The sequence below is a fragment of the Cyprinodon variegatus genome, unplaced genomic scaffold (genome assembly GCF_000732505.1).
Source record: "Cyprinodon variegatus isolate N-32 unplaced genomic scaffold, C_variegatus-1.0 Scaffold502, whole genome shotgun sequence".
Taxonomy (NCBI): Eukaryota; Metazoa; Chordata; class Actinopteri; order Cyprinodontiformes; family Cyprinodontidae; genus Cyprinodon; species Cyprinodon variegatus.
Genome location: NW_015150955.1, coordinates 1 through 21,251, shown reverse-complemented (window position 1 = coordinate 21,251; position 21,251 = coordinate 1). Strand labels below are relative to the sequence as shown.

Below are 21,251 nucleotides of genomic sequence, written 5' to 3'. Positions count from 1 at the left end.
GCTATTCCTGACATTTTGAATTGGAAAAGCTTCCTGGATGGGAAGCGAAACATCTTCAAATTTGAAAACCAAGTCCAGTGGATTGATTTTGATTTTTTTTTTTTTTTGGAAAGTGTAACAAGCTTTAATTTGAGTCTTTTAAACAAATAAAAAATAAATCATCAAAGAAAATGTTATTTTTAATGCATTTATAGACATATTGTGAAATTAAATTTTTATGCATGTGGTAAACCGAATAAACAATGTTTTGATATCGGATGAAAACAAGCTGATTAATTGCGATTATTATTAATTCACTATGTGTGAACATCTCATTGAAAATTTGCACTGGTTCTTGACATTGTTTCGGGAGTGGCTGAGATGTTACCTCACCAAACAGCTAATTTTACTGTGTGCAATGCAAACCTGTTATCTAAAGGATGCCCTTTTTCATCAGAGGTCTTAATTTATACAGATTAAGGAATGAGGAGTTTTACAGCCACCAGGAGCATGTTTGTCCTTTTTATAACATCTTATTGAAGATTAAAGAACAGTAACTTATCTCAGCAGACCTTCATTTCTGTTCCATGCAGCTTTTTCAAAGGTACAGGTCATTTCATTCTTGGCTTAGGTTTGGTTGGTCTCACTGGGAGTAATTTGAGCCATTTTATTTATTTGTTTATTTTTTACAAGAATACAGAAAAAGATTGAAATTTGAATGATTTATTGGTTTAAATAATCAATATTCTTTATTATTCTGTTACAGCATTAAAAGTAGATGAGTTTGTTGCAGCCAGTCAGCTCAAAACACCATAACCCTCTTTAATGTTATATCCCTTTTCCTCCACAAACTTCTATGTATTTAAGTGATGAGAGCAAGAATATACTTTTATACAAATATTTCAAAATTATGGCATGAATTTGTACCTAGGTCCCTCACGTCACGCTTTGCAGAACCACCTTTTGATGAAGTTACAGCTGAAAATATTTGGCTGGCTTTGCACACGTAAGGACTGCATTTTAAAAAGGGACAGATGTGACACAATGTGTTTTTTGTGTTTGTTTGCATGGCTTTAAGTAAAGTTCAGAAGAAAATCCTTTCGGTTTTCTTTTAACAACTTGAAAATCTTGCCACTTTTCTGTAAAGGTCAGATTAGCGAATTGTGTGACTCATAGCTAACCTGTCAAACAGCTCCTCAGAGTTACCATAGGTCTTTTTGTGGTTTATCCTGTTTATACTCTCTATTGTTCTGTTACTGGACTCTCCTTTAAACGTCTCCATGCTTCACCCATAACCTGCCTGTTTTTTGTTTTGTTTGTTTGTTAATAAGGCTTTTTGTTCATTTATCTTCTGTAGGGCTGAAATGAATCATTGTAATTAATGGAGTCGTTACTTGGAGTAATGGTAAAATACACTCTAAATCAGACGTGCCCCAATTTGGTCCTTGAAGATCCTTGAGTGTATTACAGTTTTCCCTGCTTTAGCACAGCTAATTCTGATGATTCCGTATCTATCAGTGGAAATCAGCTGTGCTGAAACAGGGAAATCCTTAATCCTCTGTCTTGCAGCGGCCCTCAAGGACGGCTTTCCGCATCCCTGCTCTAAATCAAGCCATTTGCTGAATGAATACCCTCTTCATAGGAGGAAGTAAGAGAAAACTCTTTAATAAATATTAAAAAAAATTACATTCCATCTTAATAATTATAATTTGTATTTGTTTACATGTTTTTGCAATTTACACTTCATTTAAAAAAGCTGTATTTTATTACACACTATTTATTCATATATGTTAATTTATTAAAATATCTTCTTACAGATTATAGATTAATTCACTGAATAGGAATTTATTTCAGACAATTTGACAAAAAAACAATAAATTAATTAACCAAATATGCACAAAAGAGACTAGTTAACATCAACCAAACCAAACACCAATTTCCAAACTAACTAAATTTACCTGAACATAAATAGAAACAAAACCCTCCACCTGATAATATATAAATCGGTATATACAGCCAGAGAAATGACATCAATTAAATTAAATTGTCTGAAAAGGGGTATGAAGAAGTTAAACTTATTTTTCATACCCCCTCACCTACATTAGCACCCGCTGTACTGCAACAATTATTTAATAAACAAATGTATTAATACAATTGATAGCTGCAGCTAACTTTCCCTTTATAAACCCTTTAAAGCTTTTACAGAACAGATGAATGATACCAAGGTTATTTTACTCATAGATTCATTCTATTTACTATTCACAGTAAACCAATTAAATAATTGCTTAAACCAGGTTCTGTTTATGCGTATTAGAGTAGAATTCATTAATTTCCTTTCAGTTCAATTTATTTATAGAGTGCCAATTCACAACACGTCATCTCAAGGCATTTTAAAGAAAATTAAACTATATCATACTGTCAGATTGGTTCAATGTTTTCTAAGGAAAACCAGCTGATTGGATTGACTCAAAGGAATTCCTCTCACACGAAGCATGCTTATAGCTACAGTGGAGAGGAAAAACTCCCAATTAACAGGAAAAAAGCTCCAGCAGAACCAGACTAGGTGTGAGTGACCATCTGCTGAGGACGACTGGGGTTCAAGGAGACAGAAACAGACATACAGAAAGCAGCAGAGATATAAAAGGCAACTGTAAACCAGCTCCACGGGGGGCCCCATCCAAGAAACACACAGCCAGGCAGACAAGCTCCGAACCACCTCCCATGTCAGAGGATGAAATGAGCACATTTAGTTAGTCACAGTCAGGACTACACTGGAAAAAAAGACCAAGCTCCAACTTTCACAAACAAAGGCACTGATGACATTTCTCTCCAGGATGGCATCAGAGCAAAACAGGAGCAGGCCAGATGAAGCTACTATGAGAAAAAAGCGGAGAATGCATCACGATAGAATGAAGCAAAAGGTTGAAAAGGGTTCCATCATTCCTCCAGCAGTCTAAGCCTATAGCAGCATTCCTATAGAGATGGCTCTGTATAACATGAGCCACTCTACAGTAACTATAAGCTTTATCAAAAAGGAAAGTTTTAAGCCAAGCCTTAAAAGTAGACAGGATGTCTGCCTCACAGACTAAAACTGGTAGTTGGTTCCACAACAGTCGCTTCTGAAGCAAAAAAAGTTAAGATTCATCCATTTTGAAGCCACTTTGATATGAATATAAAACACCCAAACATCTTATGATAGGTAGCAAATTTTTGGTGCTGAATTGTTGGAAGACACTGTTCCTGAAGTCAGCTTTGTGAGGAAATGCAGAGTTGATACTCTCAGAATGAAATTTCACTTCTTGTTTGGAGGCCAAATTTAGATTTATTCTTGCTGACAAACTCCCTTGCATTTTTTGAGGCCGGATCTGAACACAGATAGTGCCAGTTTCAGCAATGCCCTGAAATTACATCTTGACCTTTCGATGAAGTCCATTATAGAGACATCTAGAGACATCCCACCACCTTCACAAGCACATGAAATACGACTTAGAGGTTTGTAATATGGGATTTTTTGTTGTGTTATGGTAAAATACGGTAAAGTAAAACTACTCGAGTGCAGCTTTATGTATAAAGGACTTTAAAACACATGACCAAAGTGTATTAAAGGTAATTCCTGTTTAAAGAAACTGTAGCTATTCATGCAACAACACCTCATAAAACCTCACTGCACTATGACATTTGCCTTAAAATGTTTATGTCTATAAAAGTCTACGGTTCTTTATACTTAAGATGGCAAAGGTTAAAAAAACACACTTACTGATATATTGGACTTTTACTCCACTGCCTTTTAAAATATTTAAAAGATACTTCGGCATGTTACCCTTGGCATGTTTCCTTTGTGATGCATGTTTCGCAAAAGATTATACAGCCAAAATGCTTAAACTGTGCAAATAACTGCCTGGTTTTTCATCAGTTGTGTAAAAAAAATCACTCTTTAAAACAGCATTTAAAACTGAAATAATTGATCCTCATTGTTGGTGTTTTTCATTATAAAATATTTAATGTTTATTCAAACATTTTATGGTTAGAATTAAGGAAACGTATGGATAATGTAATCAATGCACATTTATGTTTGTATAAATATTTTGATATCGCCAAAGTGCAAATTTTTATAAACAATGTAGTTAAAGGATTAGATTGCTCTTAATGTTTTGATGGTAAGTTTAAAACAAAAGGAAAGTTAAACAACAGCAAGACCTCAAAGACTCAAAGATGTCCAAAAAGGGCTTAAATCATGCCTGCATTCATCACACTCACAGCTTTGTTTTCATGACATATGGGTACATTTCATTGACTTGCATACATTTTTTATGGCCTAACCCAGACCCGTACCCTAACTCTATTACCAACATATACCTAACCCTAATCCTAAGCTAAACTGAATTCACACCTTAGTCCCAAAACTAACCCCAACTCAAAGAACAGAACTTACCCATATGAGGACCTGTTGAATGTCGCCATATGTACCTGTATGTTTCTGCATGTAGGATATTTTACAAAATACCTCCTCCAAATTGTAGAAAAAACAAGATCAATTATACACACACAAACCCCAACACATATAGTCCTTCAGCTGACTGAAAACTCCTCTTAAGCTGCAGCAGAGCCGCTTCAACGAGCCGCAGGTGCGGCGCCACACCAACCTGTCAACAACAGCCACCTGTGGAAGAGAATCAGCAGAGTACAGAACCCTAAAAGAGGGAATATATCCAACTGTTTAAAATTAAGGACGCTATACTTTGTGTGTCATAGTGACAGCGCTAGTTAAAGGGGAATACCTTTTTTTTTTTTTTTTACATTGGCCCCTTGATTTTTCATTATTACATCATGTTCTACTCACCCATATTAGTTTTGTGTCATTTGGAGCTGTTCTGAAGGTATTCGGTTTTGTAATATCAAAGTAACGTCTTCCTATGGGCAACGAGTTGAATGCACAAACTAAACTGTTCATAATTTATTCTTTATGTTAACAAAGCGGAGTGTGTATGACGTCATCTGCCCGCCGGACTGGAGTTGTGACAAGCAGCCAGGGCCACAGGCGGCTACGCTCTACCCCTTCTATTCGTTCAGCTAGCTAATGTGAATCGTTCAATGCCATTTCGAGAGTGAGATCATCTGTGGTAGTAGCACTAGACATCTTCCAGGCATGTGAGTAAAACTAGCAGCAGTTCAGCGGACAGGATGAATGAACGGTAGCCGGTGCGCATGGATGACGTCATACACACTCTGCTTTGTTTAAAAAAAAATATAAGATAAAAAAAATAACCGCGGATGTCTGGGGGGGACAGTGAATCGTCTACATGTTATGAATGCTGGCATACCATAAAGAATAAATTATGAACAGTTTAGTTTGTGCCTTGAAGTTGTTGCCCATAGGAAGACGTTACTTGGATATAACAAGACCGAATATCTTCAGAACAGCTCCAAATGACACAAAACTAATATGGGTGAGTAGAACATGATGTAATAACGTAAAATCAAGGGGCCAATGTAAAAAAAAAAATTGTTTTCCCCTTTAAGAGATGGAAATCCTGTCAGTATTGAGTGTTATCCTTAAGATAATCCATACAGTTCAACTGATTCTTAACCAATATATGCGATCACTGCTTCTTTAAGAAACGTTTTTTTCCTGTACTTACAGAATATGGATTATGTCAGATCTTTGACATGCTTGTTATCTGCATTATACCAAAGCCGCTCATTATCCCTCCCTGACAGGAAAGAATTTCCCTCCCCCTCCTCTTCATGCTGCAGTCTTCCCCTCATTCCTCTTCCAATGTTTCCTCTCCGCTTTCGCAGAGCAGGATTACAATAAACACTGTTGTGTGTGTTTTAGGACAGAAACCTCAAAAGGAAGCACAGGAAGCAAGCGTTTGGATTAAAACACAAACTTATCCAGCCAGAAGATATGAAGACTTGAAACAAAATGGAGACCGCCTCCCCCTGTTTGGTTACATTTAACATAAGAATTTGGGTGGGCCCTCAGTATGAGAGCAAAGAGCAGCAGACAATAACATAAAAGGATGCCAGAGTGTTTTTTGGAGAGGGAGTAAGACATGGAGGACAGTGTCTGCCAATAAGGACTGCAGGGTGCGGTTGTTTCATAAGACACTTGGGAACCAGACATACTAGTCTTGGTATGTGGGATCCCTTTGAGGCTCGTGCTCCATTGTTGATTATTCTGTTACAGGTGTTTCCATAAAAAATCTATGATTAGAACACACAGTTCTGGATTGTATTATGTATTAACATAACTGTTTGAAAAGGAGTTTAGCCACTTTATACGATAACAAAGCTGAAAGAGCAGAAGGAGTAAACTTTGAAGAGGAAAATTACCATATTTTCTGGACTATAGCATGCACCTTGCTATAAGCCGCGCCCACATAATAAAAAAAAAACTCGAAATGTACATTTATAAGCCGCACTGGGATAAAAGCTGCTGATATCGACTGAACTGTCTCCCACCAAACCTGTAGAGGGCGCTCTACATATAGCCTCTGGAGTAGGGAGGAAGAAGAATGCTAGCTCCTGTTAGCTTGTAGGTTCGCAGCAGTAAAGGCATTTTTTTTACTTCTGACATATAGTCTCTGCAACCGTCAAATATGTCTCTGTGCATGACCACACTCCCCACGCAGAGGCTCTGTAACCGTCGTTGCGCAGCTCAACAAAATCCTGTCTACACGTCGGAAAGTCGCAAACCTGCGCAGATCTCAAGCGAAGGTGCGCAGACAAAAAGCAACTGTGATTGGTCCTTGGTTTGCCTTTCCGGATGTCTGTGTGGTCGTCCTTCTCGATTCGGTGGCGGGGCGCGCCATTTTTAAAAACCTAAGAGTAATAACAATAGATAACCACGAAGAAAGGTTGATAGTAGTATAGTCACTTGTACGATGCCTCAGACGTGTTTTGAAAAATAAACACTCCCGCCAGCACCGCCGAAAAAGTTCTCGTGACAATCCTCCGAATTCTCGTAAGTTCTCGAATAGGCTCCTCCTTGCTCTTTGGTGGGAAACTGCTGTGCGTCCCTAGAAATTCCAGACCGACGTTGCAGAAGCATACCAGCAAAACTGGTTCGCGACCAAACCAAAGCGACATTTGAAGTGTGCGGTTGCAGAAGTACAATCTGCCCTTAAGAGCTTCTACTGAATGAGGCTTCATCAACTCTTTATTTTAGCTCTGCAGGAGTTGAGCCCAGATTCTTCATTAGTCATTTTTGCAACAACATCTTTTAACTTAAACTTTAGCCCACATAGTAAAAGTTTTGGATCTATAAGTCTGTTTGCTAATTTTTAAACATTAAATAATATAAAATGACACTAACATGTTATCTAAATCTTATTTCCTAATCAATTACAAGAGCTCGCTGTCTTATATTTTTAGTTTGTTTTTCTTTCACCCATTGAGATTTAGAAGTTAAATGCCGATCAAGAAATGACAACAGCCACCAGAATTGAGCCTATTTTAGACGTAGAATTAGTGGGATTTGCTCATTCTTGTGGTAATTTAAACAACCAACAACAAAATTTGCTTTAAAATGTATTTGCCCCTTTCAGTTTTTTCCTGAGCTAATTGGAGGCAAATAATTGTGTCTAAAGAACATTTTATCACCATTTCAAGATTTTCTTGTCCCATTCCGTGTCAAATTCCGAATGGCTCCATAATGTAATGTTTTTCAGCACCAAGGAATCACCAGTTTTGAAGCTGAGGTCATGCATTCAATTTTTTATTTTTTTTTTTTAGCTCTAGATCAATCCATCCCTTCTTCCAGTGTGAATTCCCAATTTACTCCCATCTGTTACTTCTTTCAGCTTTCAACACATGGTCGTTCAGCATTCAGGTTCATTGCAATTGGGGGCAAAAAAACATTCTCATCGATTCTGTCTGCATTACAGATTTCATATAGAAAAGCTACAGAAAATAACTGAAACACAGCTGCCATTAAATCTGCACACTAATTCTAGATCTCCTATTGGAGGAACCTTTCACTGCCTTCAAGACCCAAGCTTGATCTTTATTCTCAGTGGCTGAGATGCTATAAAGGATGGTGATGACATTACAAAAGGAGTAATTGGTGTTGCCATCGCAATATGAAGCAGTAGTGTATTAGTTACATAGTTTCCTGAGGTTGTGCAGCCATTATTTCAGTGAAATTGTATTAAATTATATCTGTTGCATTTCTAATTACATTTTCTAAATGCAGCTAAATTCGATTTCATACCCATGTATGTCAACATGTGTGATGTGCATCATTAATCGGACTGGTACACCAGCAGGAACAAGGCTGTTAGAAGTTTATTTTAAGTGTTAAATATTGAAATCCTGTTGTTTATTGATCTTCTAAATGTTGGATGATAATTTTAGGCTTTAAAATCAACCTTTATCCAGTTGGTTGTGGGGATTATTGCATAACTGGAAACAGCTGGTACTATTCTTCTGCTTCCAGATTCTCTCCAGTAACTTGAGTTTGTGTAATCTTCCAGGAACTGATCTAAGCCTGGTCTTAAAGTGACACCCATTCGGTTTGGGGATCACCCCGCAAGGCTGAAGTATGCATATGTATAGATTCAATATCGGGTCAAAACCAGGGCTGTCCTCTGAGGTGAAAGTCAAAAGAATGTGTGATTACTGAGAAGAGATCGGATCGGGTTGATTCACAACACTTGCACGATGTGTTTAGGCCTGTATAATGTCATGAGTTGTGCTCTGCAGGAAGTGGGTGTGTCATTGAGCTGCTAAAACTGTTGAAGAGGAAGCAGAGCAGCATTCATGATCAGATCACATTTTTCCTGTGTCCTTTGCTGTTTTGGCCTTTTTTCTTAACTATGCTGCACAAAGTTGACTTCCTTTTTTATTGAGCTTAAACACTTTGCAAAAGTGCAGTTATCAGTTTTCTCTAAATTCAGAAATGCAATAACTAAATGTACAAAATTGAATTTAATGCAAAGAAATCAAGGCCCAGTTTTTAAAGAAAACTATAGCTCTTCTTTATACTGTCTATTCCATAGCATCAACAAATATCAATAGATTCAAAAATATGATAAAATTCATTTTCTGAGTGCAATTTATTCATAAATATAATTTTTTATGTTCCTGATAAGTATGTAAAAATTAGTATTTTTTAAAGAGTACTGAGTGAGCTTTTTAGTTATGATTGCTGTATAATGCAGTCACAGCATAACCTGGCAGTCGCCAGATTAATATGTGTAGAACTGAGTTGAGTTCTACGTTATTAATCTGGTATGGCTGCCGTTCAATCTGTCCGTGAAAAGGAGGGATGTTTAGTAAAATACTCGAAGCTGATTGGGTGATGTACCAGCTAGTAGGCGCCTTATGTACCGGTAATACACTTTCAGCCAATCGTAGCAGGAATCATGACGTTGAGTGTTTTCACAATTAGCAGAGTAAGCTGAAAAAAATCAAACTTTTTCGAGTCCTGTCAGAAGAAAAGCACAGACATATTTCTCATCTAAAAATGCACAAAGTGCTTCTTTGCTCCTTTTCTAAAACGAGAAATTGTTGCTATTTTAGCTAAAACCGAGTCAATAGCGGTATTGAAAAGTGGGCCCTTCTGACTGCCGTGATTCCTACATGTCCCGCCTCAAACACTGCTGGCATGTCATTGGTCCGACTCGCTGGTTGTTAGGAGATGGTCATATTAGCGGGAGTCTTTCTAGATGGATTTGTTGTGAGACTGAACTCAGATCTTGCAACAATCCAGCTTGCAGCGCAAGCTTAGTCAAAGCCACACATTTGCCTAAAATAGATTGGATAAAAATTACTCTTTTTTTTTTTTTTTTTTATTGTAACTTAAGTTATTAAAATAACAAATACTACAATAGAACATTATAAATCCATATTTTAGCTTTAAAACACATTCTGATGAAAACTGTTTAGGAAAATGAAGGGCATTGCCTCCAGTCGGGCATGTAGGTTTTATGATGATCAGGTGCTGCTTTGCTGGACTTGGATAACTCACCATGATTGATGGAAACATGAATTCTGCTTTCAAGCACAAAATCCTGTGACCTTAGACTCCAGAACACTTGGGTTGTTCTGCAGAACATTGATCTGATGCACATTTAAGAGTTCACTTTGTTGTACTGCAAAAAACCTAAAATGGTTGCATTAAATTCTGGAATGAGGTTGAGGTCGATTTTCCCCTAGACATCCTGTTCAGACTCTCAAATGTGTTTTAAGTAAGTTGTTGCATGTCCATTTAGTCTCTGAATAAAAGCAATCATTTGTGATTATTTAATGACATCATCCAGGATGGTTAGAAAAGTGGGTCAGGTCTGAAACACTAAAGCATGACAGAGTTATAAAAGTTAAAGTCTGTTAGGAGCAGATGTATTTTAATATAGATTTATTGTTGAAACTTAGTAATAGTTGGAATTAGGCCTTTTTATTAGAATGGTATTTTTGAATGTTTTGAAATAGAAAGAGCCTCTATTTCTGTTATGTTAAAGGAAGGTATTAAAAAAACTTTCAGACATAAGTTCCTATTGAGATAAGTTGAATTTGACAGTCATTTTTTTCCTTCTCCATCTTCTCCTGCTGTCCAGGTCGGAGATCGCGTCATCGCCATGAAGCGCCACGGCATGTGGCAGGAAGTAGCGGTGGTGCCCGCCAACCGCACCTTCCCCATTCCAGAGGCGATGAGCTTTGAGGAAGCGGCTGCTCTCCCTATCAACTACATGACAGCCTACATGATGCTGTTTGAGATGGCCAATCTCAGGCCAGGCAAAAGCGTTCTGATTCACATGGCTGCTGGTAAGAAACCTTTTGAGAAAAAAAAAGATTCAAACAGACTTAAAGATTAGAGATTTTTTTTTCTTTGCAATATTATACTTTTTTGTGCTTGAAATAAGTTAATTTTGAAGGTGTAAAGGGTTTTCCTCCACACTAGGGATTTTTTTTCTATACTAATCTGCAGATCAGTATTTTTTTGTTGCATGATTTTTGGTTATATATACAATGTGTATGTTTATACGCACATACACACACACACACACACACACACACACACACACACACACCATGGCACAGTAAAGATGGTCAAAAATCTGAAGAAAATAAGGAACAACAGTAGTTTCATTGAAAATATTAACATTTTCATGCACTGCAGTTTTGAAATGATTTATTAAAAAAAATAAAAAAAAAGGTTTTTGCACTTCAGCAGAGTGGTTTTCAGTCATCCAAAATTATTTATTTCACCAAACTGCAATGGACATTTTTTTTTACATGATCTGTTGCTTGACCTTACTGGCTGTAAAAAGACGAAGAAGAAGATGGCAAGTACTTGGAGGAAGATGGGGCAGCATATTTGGATTCATGAGGAGACTGAATATTTATATATTTAATGGATATATCTCTGTAGGAATGAGCTTTTTTGTAATTAGCAGAATATTGTCATAGTTTTGTGCATATTTGTTATGGAAAGGCAGATTGGACAGTTAGTTTTGACCTGAAAACCTATTTGATGTCAGATAAAAAGCTCCTTTTTTTTTTTCTTTGCATTGACAGAAAGTAGTAGCTTTATAACAGACTAGCGAGGTACTAAAACAGTATGGATTAAAAATGATAATGTACAGTTGACTTAAAAACCGTTTAAGTAAAGATGATATTTACACAACTATGTTATTACTGTTAAATGTTTTTATTTCTTAAATCTTAATGGTATAGTGAAGGATTTTCGCAAATTTTTTAAAAGATCCGCCCCCTGCTCTTAGAATGCACATGTGCAACCTTGTACCTGTCAACTACAGTACTGCACTGTAGTTGGCCTTTTAAACGTGTGCGAGAGCGTGCACAAGCCCATTTCTCCTCGTGCACACTCTGTTTAAAATTTGCTGTTTGCATTGCTCCTACAAGCTTACTTTCCAAAAGAAGATTTGCAATTTTTCCACTATGTCAGACTCACCACCAGTAAGTGAAAATGGGGATGAGCACGAAGGACAGCCTTAATTAAACATATCACCAGAATGATTGACAGTTAGGATGACCACCGATCATCTTTTGATGATCCACCAAAGAAAAGAACATCCTCTACTATACCTTTTAATGAAGTAATTTATCAATCAAATATGACATTAAAGGTAAAAACAAATCTGCATCACTGAATCATGGCCTGGCATTTAGCACAGATAAATGAACCAATAAGGATGCATTCGCAGCACTGATATTTATATTCTCAAATGTATACGATGCAGCATTTGACAGGCAGGGCTAGTTCATTCTCCAAAATCTATGATCCAACACCCAAACATTTTTTTCACTTATGTTGGATATCCAAAGAACTGGGTAACAAATCATCCAGACCTGGTTTTATGTTAAAAAAAAAAATTATCAAGGAAAGACTTTAAGTCCAATGTTTGTTTGTTTTTGTTTTTTTTTTTCATATTTATGAAAGTAGAAGAATATATTTTTATAAAAGAATATATATAATCTCTCTAATTTGATCCGTTACATCCTTTATGCTTTCCATCCAGCATGAAATGAAGTCACCAAACACACTCAGGTTTCTCATTACTTTGTTTTATTCAGCTGCATTACTGTGCAAAGCCATCTGCCCGAAGACCCCGGGTCAGAGCCGAGGATGTAGTGTGTGTGTTATTGCTACGATCACTCAACCATCGTATTCATACAAGGGCAGATCTTTATCAGACCTGGTTGCTACGGCAACAGGTGGCCTTTAAAACGAGCAGATGCAGAGTGGGCCTGATCCTCAAAGGTCTAAATAAGCAGAGTTAAATTGTGTGAGTATAAAAATAATAATGTAAACTGCAAAAATAATTCCATTGTGTGTGACGATTAAGTAGACGGGTACAAAATGGTTTATTTAATGGTATGAAAATGAAAAGAGGTTGCGGTGAAATTAGAACTTGGCTAATACAATCGACCCAGGGTGGGTATGTGGTGTTTATTGTTAGGCCTGTCAGCAGCTGTTGCTCCTAAATAATCAGTCACAAATCTCAATGGATTCTAGCATTGGTTTACTTCATAAATTGGGATCCTTGATATTTATTAAAGCCTGTTTAAATTCACCAAACTAATGGGATTTTCCACTTGTTTAGGTGCTAAATATTGGAAAATGTTATAGCTGCATGTAAACCGTTTAATCCAGCAATCACTTTTTTATTTATTTATGAATTTTAACAAAGGATTGTTTGGAAATCAAACATTTTACAAGTGGGAATTAGTTTGAGGGGTGTTGTATGAGAGGAAAAGGAATATAGGATATAGAATAATTACTTTATAAGTTGGTTATCTTACTGCAATTACGCTTTGAATTCAATTATTTATGCATGTAATATTTTAGGACTTAATTGTCTGTGAAATTCAACAGACCATTGCCGTAGTATTTATCTTAGACCAAGAGAGACATTATACATGCAGTTTTACCAGCCTCTCTGCTTTATGAACGCAGTCACCCGACCTTCAGCATCCTCGCTCTTGAAGGCCAGTTTCCAGTGCTAGGCAACTACAGGGTTGACCTGTATTATTCCTCTGCGAAAGGCCAGGCTGATGGAAAAGGCCACTGGGGTTAGCAGATAAGTTGCACACCCAGATGACCTTTTGAGGGCAGCGATCCCATGGAAACACATCTATCTCCGATTCAGTTTATCCCTCATCCAAGGTTTTAGCAGATGGAGAAATAAAAACATTCAGACTCCTTATAAAGCTGATGCTTTAATATCGATTAGCTTAGTCCCTGTTTTCATTCTTATTCACAGTTGTTTGCCAAAGGATTTAAACCCATCGACTTCATAGGGCTTCTGTTAGTTTTAATTAAAGCTCCAACACAGGGAAAAAACTAATTATGAAGCTGAAGAAAAATGTCTGATTATTTCAAAATAAATAGAAATAAATAAAACATTTGCTGTGCATAAGTATTCAGCCCCCATCAGTCTGATACTTCACTCCACTTCAACCGACTGCTTTTACTCAACTAATTACTAATTGCTAATTACTCAACAATAATTGTAAAATCAGCTGCTCTATGAAGACATCATGGTTCCATTGTAGAGTACAGACAGCATCATGAAGGCTAGAAACGGCAGATTCATTGGCACGGCTGGAGATAAACAAAGTGTAATCCTAGAAGAAGAGTGAGGTTACAGAGAAATGGTTTATCAAGTCACAGTATTGTATTAGAATATCCAATTCAAAGTCCAAACCTAAGTTACATTGAGAATTTGTTTGCAGATGCTCACTGTTCATCCTGACTGTGCTTGAACTGTCCTGCAAAGCCAAATGTGCAGAATTATTTTCCTAGTTACCCAAAGCTGGTAGACATCCCCAAAATAGGTGCCAATGCCCTCACTATAAAATATATTTCTATGAATTACCACATTTAACTGCATGATAGACTTTTCTGAGTTTTATTTTTTAGTACTCATAACCTTTTTCTGACACTTTACACATTTTTTTTCTTGGTTTATCATAAAATCTCAACCAAATCGCAATGTTTTTGTCTGTTCATGACAATATGCGTGAGGTGAATACTTCTCCAGGTTACTGTCGGTATTGCGGTATTTTATATGCCGGCCGGCAAACATGCAGTAAACAACAAAACAAGTGGAAAAAAAGGTGTGGCATAAACCCCAAAACATGGAAGCACAAAAAAACAAATGCAGCATTTTGTTTGTGGCTGCAGCATTTTTTTTTTTTTTGGCATTTGTTTTGTTGACTGCAGGTTTTTTCTTCTATTTTTTTTTTATGCTTGTAGAGTTTTTAGTTTGCAGTGTTGCATTTAAAGGCAAGTTAAATGTTGCATTTCCTCTTTGTGCTTTGGGATGAAGGATCACTTAAGTTAAACATTTCAAATTTTAAACTTTTTAGAAATGTGTCTTATAGAAGGTGATATTTAATTATAAAAAGAAATGTGCAGAAGAATATTTTGACATTTTTCTTTAAAATAAAGTCCAGCTTTATGGTTTGCATGCAGGTTTTTGTAGAGCTTTTAATTCAAACAGGTTTTAGAGAATCCAAATAAAGCCTTATGAGAGATTCTGTCTGATCAGCAGAGTTTATTTGAAACCACAACTGAAAAATTGTCACACAACCACAGGGCTGAATGTTTCAAGAAGGTTGGAAAGCTGCTTTATCAACAGCAAAACATGTGACCTGTGTTACCAGACTCATCTGTGTATGCACATCTGTAGGTGGTGTGGGTATTGCTGCTACCCAGCTGTGTCAGACCGTGCAGGATGTGACGATTTTTGGCACAGCGTCGGCTTCCAAACACGAGACCATCAGCCAAGGCGGTGTTACTCACCCCATCGACTACCGAACCAAAGACTATGTGACTGAAATACGAAAAATTAACCCAAAGGGTAAAAAAAATACAACCATTTTGCTCCAAACAGTTTCTATCATTACGATTTTTTGCAAGTTTTGTTCTCTTTGACAACCTTTTATATTGGTTATCCTTCTCTGCAGGTGTGGATATCGTCCTGGACCCCCTTGGTGGTGCTGACACTCAAAAAGGCTTTGGTTTGCTTAAACCTCTAGGCATGCTTATAGTCTTTGGTAAGGCACCACATTTAAAAAAGAAAGTATTAGTCACCAACATTTCATGTGTTTGAGATTTAGCTTAAATCTCCAGGAAACAAATAAAATATGATTTAGCTAAGAATATGAAGCTTTGCGTTTAAAACATCAAAAATGGGCCAAGGATTAAAAAAAATAACTGTCTTTTTCCTCGGATCCAGGTACTGCCAACTGTGTGACAGGCCAGAAGAAGAACCTGCTGGCTATGGCAAAGACCTGGTACAACCAGCTCACCCTCAACACCCTGAAACTGATGCAAACCAACAAGGCCATCGCTGGCTTCCACCTGGGCTACATTACAGATGAGGAGCTCTTTGAGAGGACTCTTGTTAAGCTGATGGAGCTGTACCAGCAGGGGAAGATCAAGCCACGCATTGACTCCTGCTATCATTTTGAGGAGGTTGGTACTTTGAAATATTCATATGGGAGCACTTAAATGTTATTAATAATTCCAGATAATTACCGCTATTGTCACCAGTTTTACATTAGAGCAGCGTTCGTTTTTCATCAAACAACTAACTAATTACTTTTCTCATATTGGTGACATTGGGAGATATGATACAGGCATACCTGTTGGAGGAGGGCGGATGTTCAACATTTCCTGAACATAGAGTGTGGGGACAGAATACAGCCACTGTGTCAATGACGGTGTTTCTGAAATCAAAGGCTAAATGTTTGTTTGGTTTGTTTATTTTGTGCAAAAAAAAAAAACAAACATTTAATATACAGTGAGAAAATAAATATTTGAGCACCTTGCTATTTTTGCAAGTTCTCCCACTTAGAAATCATGAAGGGGTCTGAATTTGTCATTATAGGTGCATGTCCACTGTGAGAGACATAATCTAAAAAAAGAAAATCCACAGATCACAATATATGATTCTTTTTTTATTATTTAAGTGTATGATACAGCTGAAATAAGCAATTGAACACTTCTCTATCTGCTAGAATTCTGACCCTCTACTGTCCACCTCCACTCCATTTATTACCATAAATTAGATGCACCTGTTTGTGGTTGTTGGCTACATAGAGACACCTGTCCACCTCATACAATCAGTAAGAATCCAACTACTAACATGGCCAAGACCAAAGAGCTGTCCAAAGACGCTAGATACAAAATGGTTCACATCAACAAGGCTGGAAAGGGCTATGGGGGAAATCGCTAAGCAGCTCGTCGAAATAAAGGTCAACTGTTAAGGCAGGCATCAGAAAATAGAAGAAGCTAAACATGAGTGTCAATCTCCCTCGCACTGGGGCTCCTTGCAAGATATCACCACATTGGGTCTCAATTTTTTTTTCCAGCATTTTTTATTGTCACAAGTACAGAGCAATGAAATTAGGCATTAGGTCTGCATTTAACCCATCTCCTAGGGGGAAATGCAGAGAGTGCAGTGCAGAGTACCCTTGGGTGGCCGGGGAGCAGTTTGGGGGTTAAGGGTCTTGCTCAGGGACGCAGAGTGACAGTCTGTGGGAGTTGGACTAGAATTCAGAATCTCAGGATTACAAGCGCAATGTCCTAACCACAAGCAGGCATTAGCTTACCACTTAAGCTAGCCAGCCGCTAATGATCCCTACACAGGAGGAGCTGCTCAATGACCTGAAAAGAGCTGGGACCACCGTTTCCAAGGTTACGGTTGGTAACACACGAAGACATCATGGTTTGAAATCATGCGTGGCATGGAAGGTTCCCTCTGTTTAAACCAGCACATGTCCAGACCTGGTCTTAAGTTTATCAATGACCATTTGGATGATCCACAGGAGTCATGGGAGAAAGTCATGTGGTGAGATGAGAGCAAAATAGACCTTTGTGTTCATAATTCCAATAATCATGTTTGGAGGAAGAAGAATGATGAGTATCATCCCTACTGTGAATCAAGGGTGTGGTAAGAACATGCTTTGGGGGTGATTTTCTGCACATGGGACAGGGCTGTATTAAGACGAGGATGAGCAGGGCCATGTATTGCGAGATTTGGGGGAACAACCTCCTTCCCTCAGTTAGAGCATTGAAGAAAGGTGGATAAAACTAAAATAAAACTGCACTAAAATGCAACTGAGTTACTGTCTTTTGGGTAACTAGTAACTATAACTTTTTACTTTTCTTAAATAAATTTCCCAACACCCGTTAGCAAGAACAGAAATTCTATAAGCTGAAGAAAGAACTGCAATAAAGGGCTTTTAAATCCTTGTTTGAAGTGTACTTAAAAATAATTTTCTCCTATGTAGAATGGATAAATGGATCAAAGTTTCTAGGTATAGAACATTCAAAACAACTTGTATTACTCCAAAGTCTGGCCCTCCAAGCAGGTCTCCTAAGATTTGATTGTAAGGTGCTAAAAGAGGTCTATAAAAAGAGAAAAATACCCTCTCCTTCCAGTAGGCTCCTTTTACAGTTAATATGAAAGTTCTTGTCTGCACGAACTGACAGAGACTTAAAAAGTTAAACTTCGATGGGAGGAAACCTCTCTGCTCTTTCAGGGGAAAAAAACAAAACAACCCCATAAAGGTCAGGTTGACCATAGAGAAAGCAGAGAAAAATTAGGACTACAGGAGTTGTGATCAGACGGATGAGTCTAAAAATCGAATTACTTAGAAACTTACTTAGAAACAAAGCCTTGTACGAGCAACATTTATGGATACTTTTTTGCAGCAATACCTCACCGATCCTACATAGTTCTGCCTGGAATGAGAGGCTCTGTGAAACCAGCTAAATGTAAATTTAAAGCAAGACTGGACAGCGACCCAAGTAGTACCAGTAAGCAAAATGAGGAGTGAACTAGCTGAGGATTATGCTGGTGAAGATTCTCAGTCATCCAGGTCATAGTCATTCTAAAAAAGATAACCCTCCAAGGCTTAAATTAAGTTTTATTTTCAGGAAAAAATCTGATATTTGGAGAAAATTATCATATGGGGCAGTAATATACAATTCAGACTTTTTTTTGAGAGAGACCTTCACATGCAGTGAATTCTGGGATGTTGCAGATTTGCAGCAGTTTCCCGGAGTGGTAAATTCACACTGAAGACTGAATCTAATATGAACGTTAACTTTATTTGAATGTCACAAACAAAAAATTAACAAAACAAAATTTGAAAAAAAAAAAATATTCTCACAAAATTAGAGACAATTTTTTGTCAAACCTTTTATCCACCGACATCTCAAAACGTCTTGAGAAGGCCGTTTTTGTTAGACTGTTGCTTAAAATATAGGCCAACTAGTAGATAAAGCATGTAGCATCCACTGGTACCTGTTTGGGCACACGTTGCGAATCCACAACATTGAAATCGAGATGCCTCTGGTGAAATACCCAGAGGAGATAAAATCTACTTGTTGGCATGTGTAATATCTATACACATTCATAATTCATCTTATGTAGTATTGATTTCAAAATAATGGAAATTGATAGTAAAACTTACATGAAATTGGTGCTTAGAAAATCTGTTTCAGTGACACCAAGGACTCCATGTTGAAAGTGAGTCAGCAGTGCTATCTGGTGAGCTGGAGAGAAACTGTTGCAAATGCACAACTAAGTCCTTCTGTTGTACTTCTGAGTAACAAAAGCTCTTAAAATATGGATGTGGAGTAATTAGCTAAGTGGCATTTAGCTGTTGCAAATCTGCAACATCTGCCTGGAGAGGGTTAAAACAATCCAGTGACCTTTGCTTCCAAGTTTAGGAGAGAAGCCATCTATGTTAAGAAAGAAAACCAACCTTAAACAGGGGTGGACTCTGGTTTCAGCTTTCAAAAAACCTTCAATTCAGCGATTGAGTTTATTCCTTCCCGCTATCATCACAACCCCCATCCCCTTACAGGGGAACAGAACACTTCGCCTGTTAAGCCAGGCCAACAATTCCCTCTAACGACCCCCTTTCAGAGACATAGACAGGTATCTGGTATTGCAGGCTAACAAAGAACCCATGAACGACTGTTCTTAAGTGGCGGAACCGTTCGTCCGGTTAAATTTGCATGTTTTAGCCAAAACACGGCTTTGTTTTCGGTTCACTCTATAAAGCCTCGAACTCAACGCTATTTCTCAAAACTGGAATTGAAGAAGCTTCCTGGATGGGAAGCGAAAGGTCTTCAAACTTGGAAACAAAGTCCAGCGGATTGTTTTTTAACTTTTTTGGAATAGCTAAGGATTAGGACATAGAAAGTCGTGCACCAGGTCTAAGTCCTCAGTTTTTCACAGCTGCATTCAAAATCAATAAAGATATATTATATGCTTTATTAATGTCTTTACATCATCGAAAAATCAGGAAAACAATCAATACTTAATATGTAGAAAGCCTTGTATAATGTGAAACTTTAAATGTATTTACAATATACCTAAAAATACTTTTTCTTATTATCTATAGGTATATTTTTTTACTCCAATTATGTTTTTGCTGAACTTTATGCTTTGTGAAAAATACAATTGTTAGAAAAAACTAAGAAACATATCAAAAGAGTGACAGTTTAAAAACCCCCTTTCTAACTAAATACATTACTATGAACTAACTGTGGGCAAAAAAAAGAGAGTAATTGTTGGAGTTTCTGGAAGGTCTGTCATCTGGGCGTTTTTGTTTTCGTTTTTTTTTTTTTTTATCAGGTATATATGTCTTTTGTCAGCACTCAGCGTTGCAAAGTAAATGGAGCAAGCTGGCTTTTTTTTTTTTTATTATTCCCAGGTCACTGAAGCCATGAAGCGAATGCATGATCGTCAAAATATCGGAAAAGTCATTCTTATTCCCGAGCCTAAGAAGAGTGAAGAGAAGCCGCAGTCCAATACAGAGGAGGCGGAAAATGTGGGGGAAAATGAAGCTGCCGTCAGCGACCAGAAAGAGGAGGCTGCAGTGGAAGTTGAAGCAGAAAAGGATTAAGTAAGAGTTCATTTTAGTGGCATTTCCAGCACTCCATCCACAAATCTGTCCTTTTTTTAGGAAAAGAAAGGAAAAAAAAAAACGAGAAGAAATGTGGTATCTTCTGTGATTTCTGTCAGTATTCAGCTGTTGGTTTTGTTGTGCAATATGTCAATAATGTCTTATTGGGAACACTTGTTTTTTTGAAATAAAGTCCACTTTATTCTGATACATTTCTGAGGAATCATTTATTGCATTAAAGAAAAGGGTGCACAGACAGATTCTCTTTGATATGTGTACCGATAACAAAACAATGTTAATACCATTTGTAGTAAATTGAACTTCAACTAATGGCTTTGGTTTGAAAACAGAGGGATTTCACATAAATGAGGTCAGAGACTACCTCTACCTGTGCTGCTGCCAGGCTGTGGTGAAGTTTATCAGCCATATCAACATCTTACTCTGAAAGCTGTTCAGAAACTTAGCTCTACAACTATACAAGTGTGGTTTTTAGTCCAAAACCACATTCAAAGTCAAAGTGCAAGCAAAACCGTACCCAAGGCTCCTACTGAATATGGTGCAGCTGCTGTGTCTGGTACCCCACTTAGGCTCCGGCTGCAGAAATGGCGTTCAAAAGAAAAAAAGTCTATGTAGGTTACCAATCTTTCTAGAAGTTTCTAGAAGTAGTCGGTCAAAACTCATTATTAGTGCATCTAAATATCAGTTTCTTCCGTCTTGCCGTTTTGTTTTAACTATACGAATTTGTGTAGGCTGGTGGGTTGATTTTATTCTGAAATTCCTCTGGACCTTTTCCTGTTTAGACTTAGACAGATTTATTTAGTCATTTTGTATACACAAGTGTAAACAAAAAGAAATTTCATTTAGAACAGCTC

General features: G+C 37.4%; 1 protein-coding gene across 1 annotated transcript in view; it reads left to right on the top strand.

The window, feature by feature from the left end:
• vat1 (vesicle amine transport 1) overlaps positions 1 to 20,599 on the top strand; it is a 24,217-nt gene extending 3,618 nt beyond the window's left edge. Inside the window, exons 2-6 of the mRNA XM_015390492.1 lie at positions 10,539 to 10,746; positions 15,141 to 15,311; positions 15,418 to 15,507; positions 15,690 to 15,928; positions 20,188 to 20,599. Coding sequence (XP_015245978.1) covers positions 10,539 to 10,746; positions 15,141 to 15,311; positions 15,418 to 15,507; positions 15,690 to 15,928; positions 20,188 to 20,379 — 900 coding nt within the window. The 3' untranslated portion in view covers positions 20,380 to 20,599. The remainder of the gene's footprint in view (positions 1 to 10,538; positions 10,747 to 15,140; positions 15,312 to 15,417; positions 15,508 to 15,689; positions 15,929 to 20,187) is intronic.
• Positions 20,600 to 21,251: the final 652 nt, after the last annotated feature.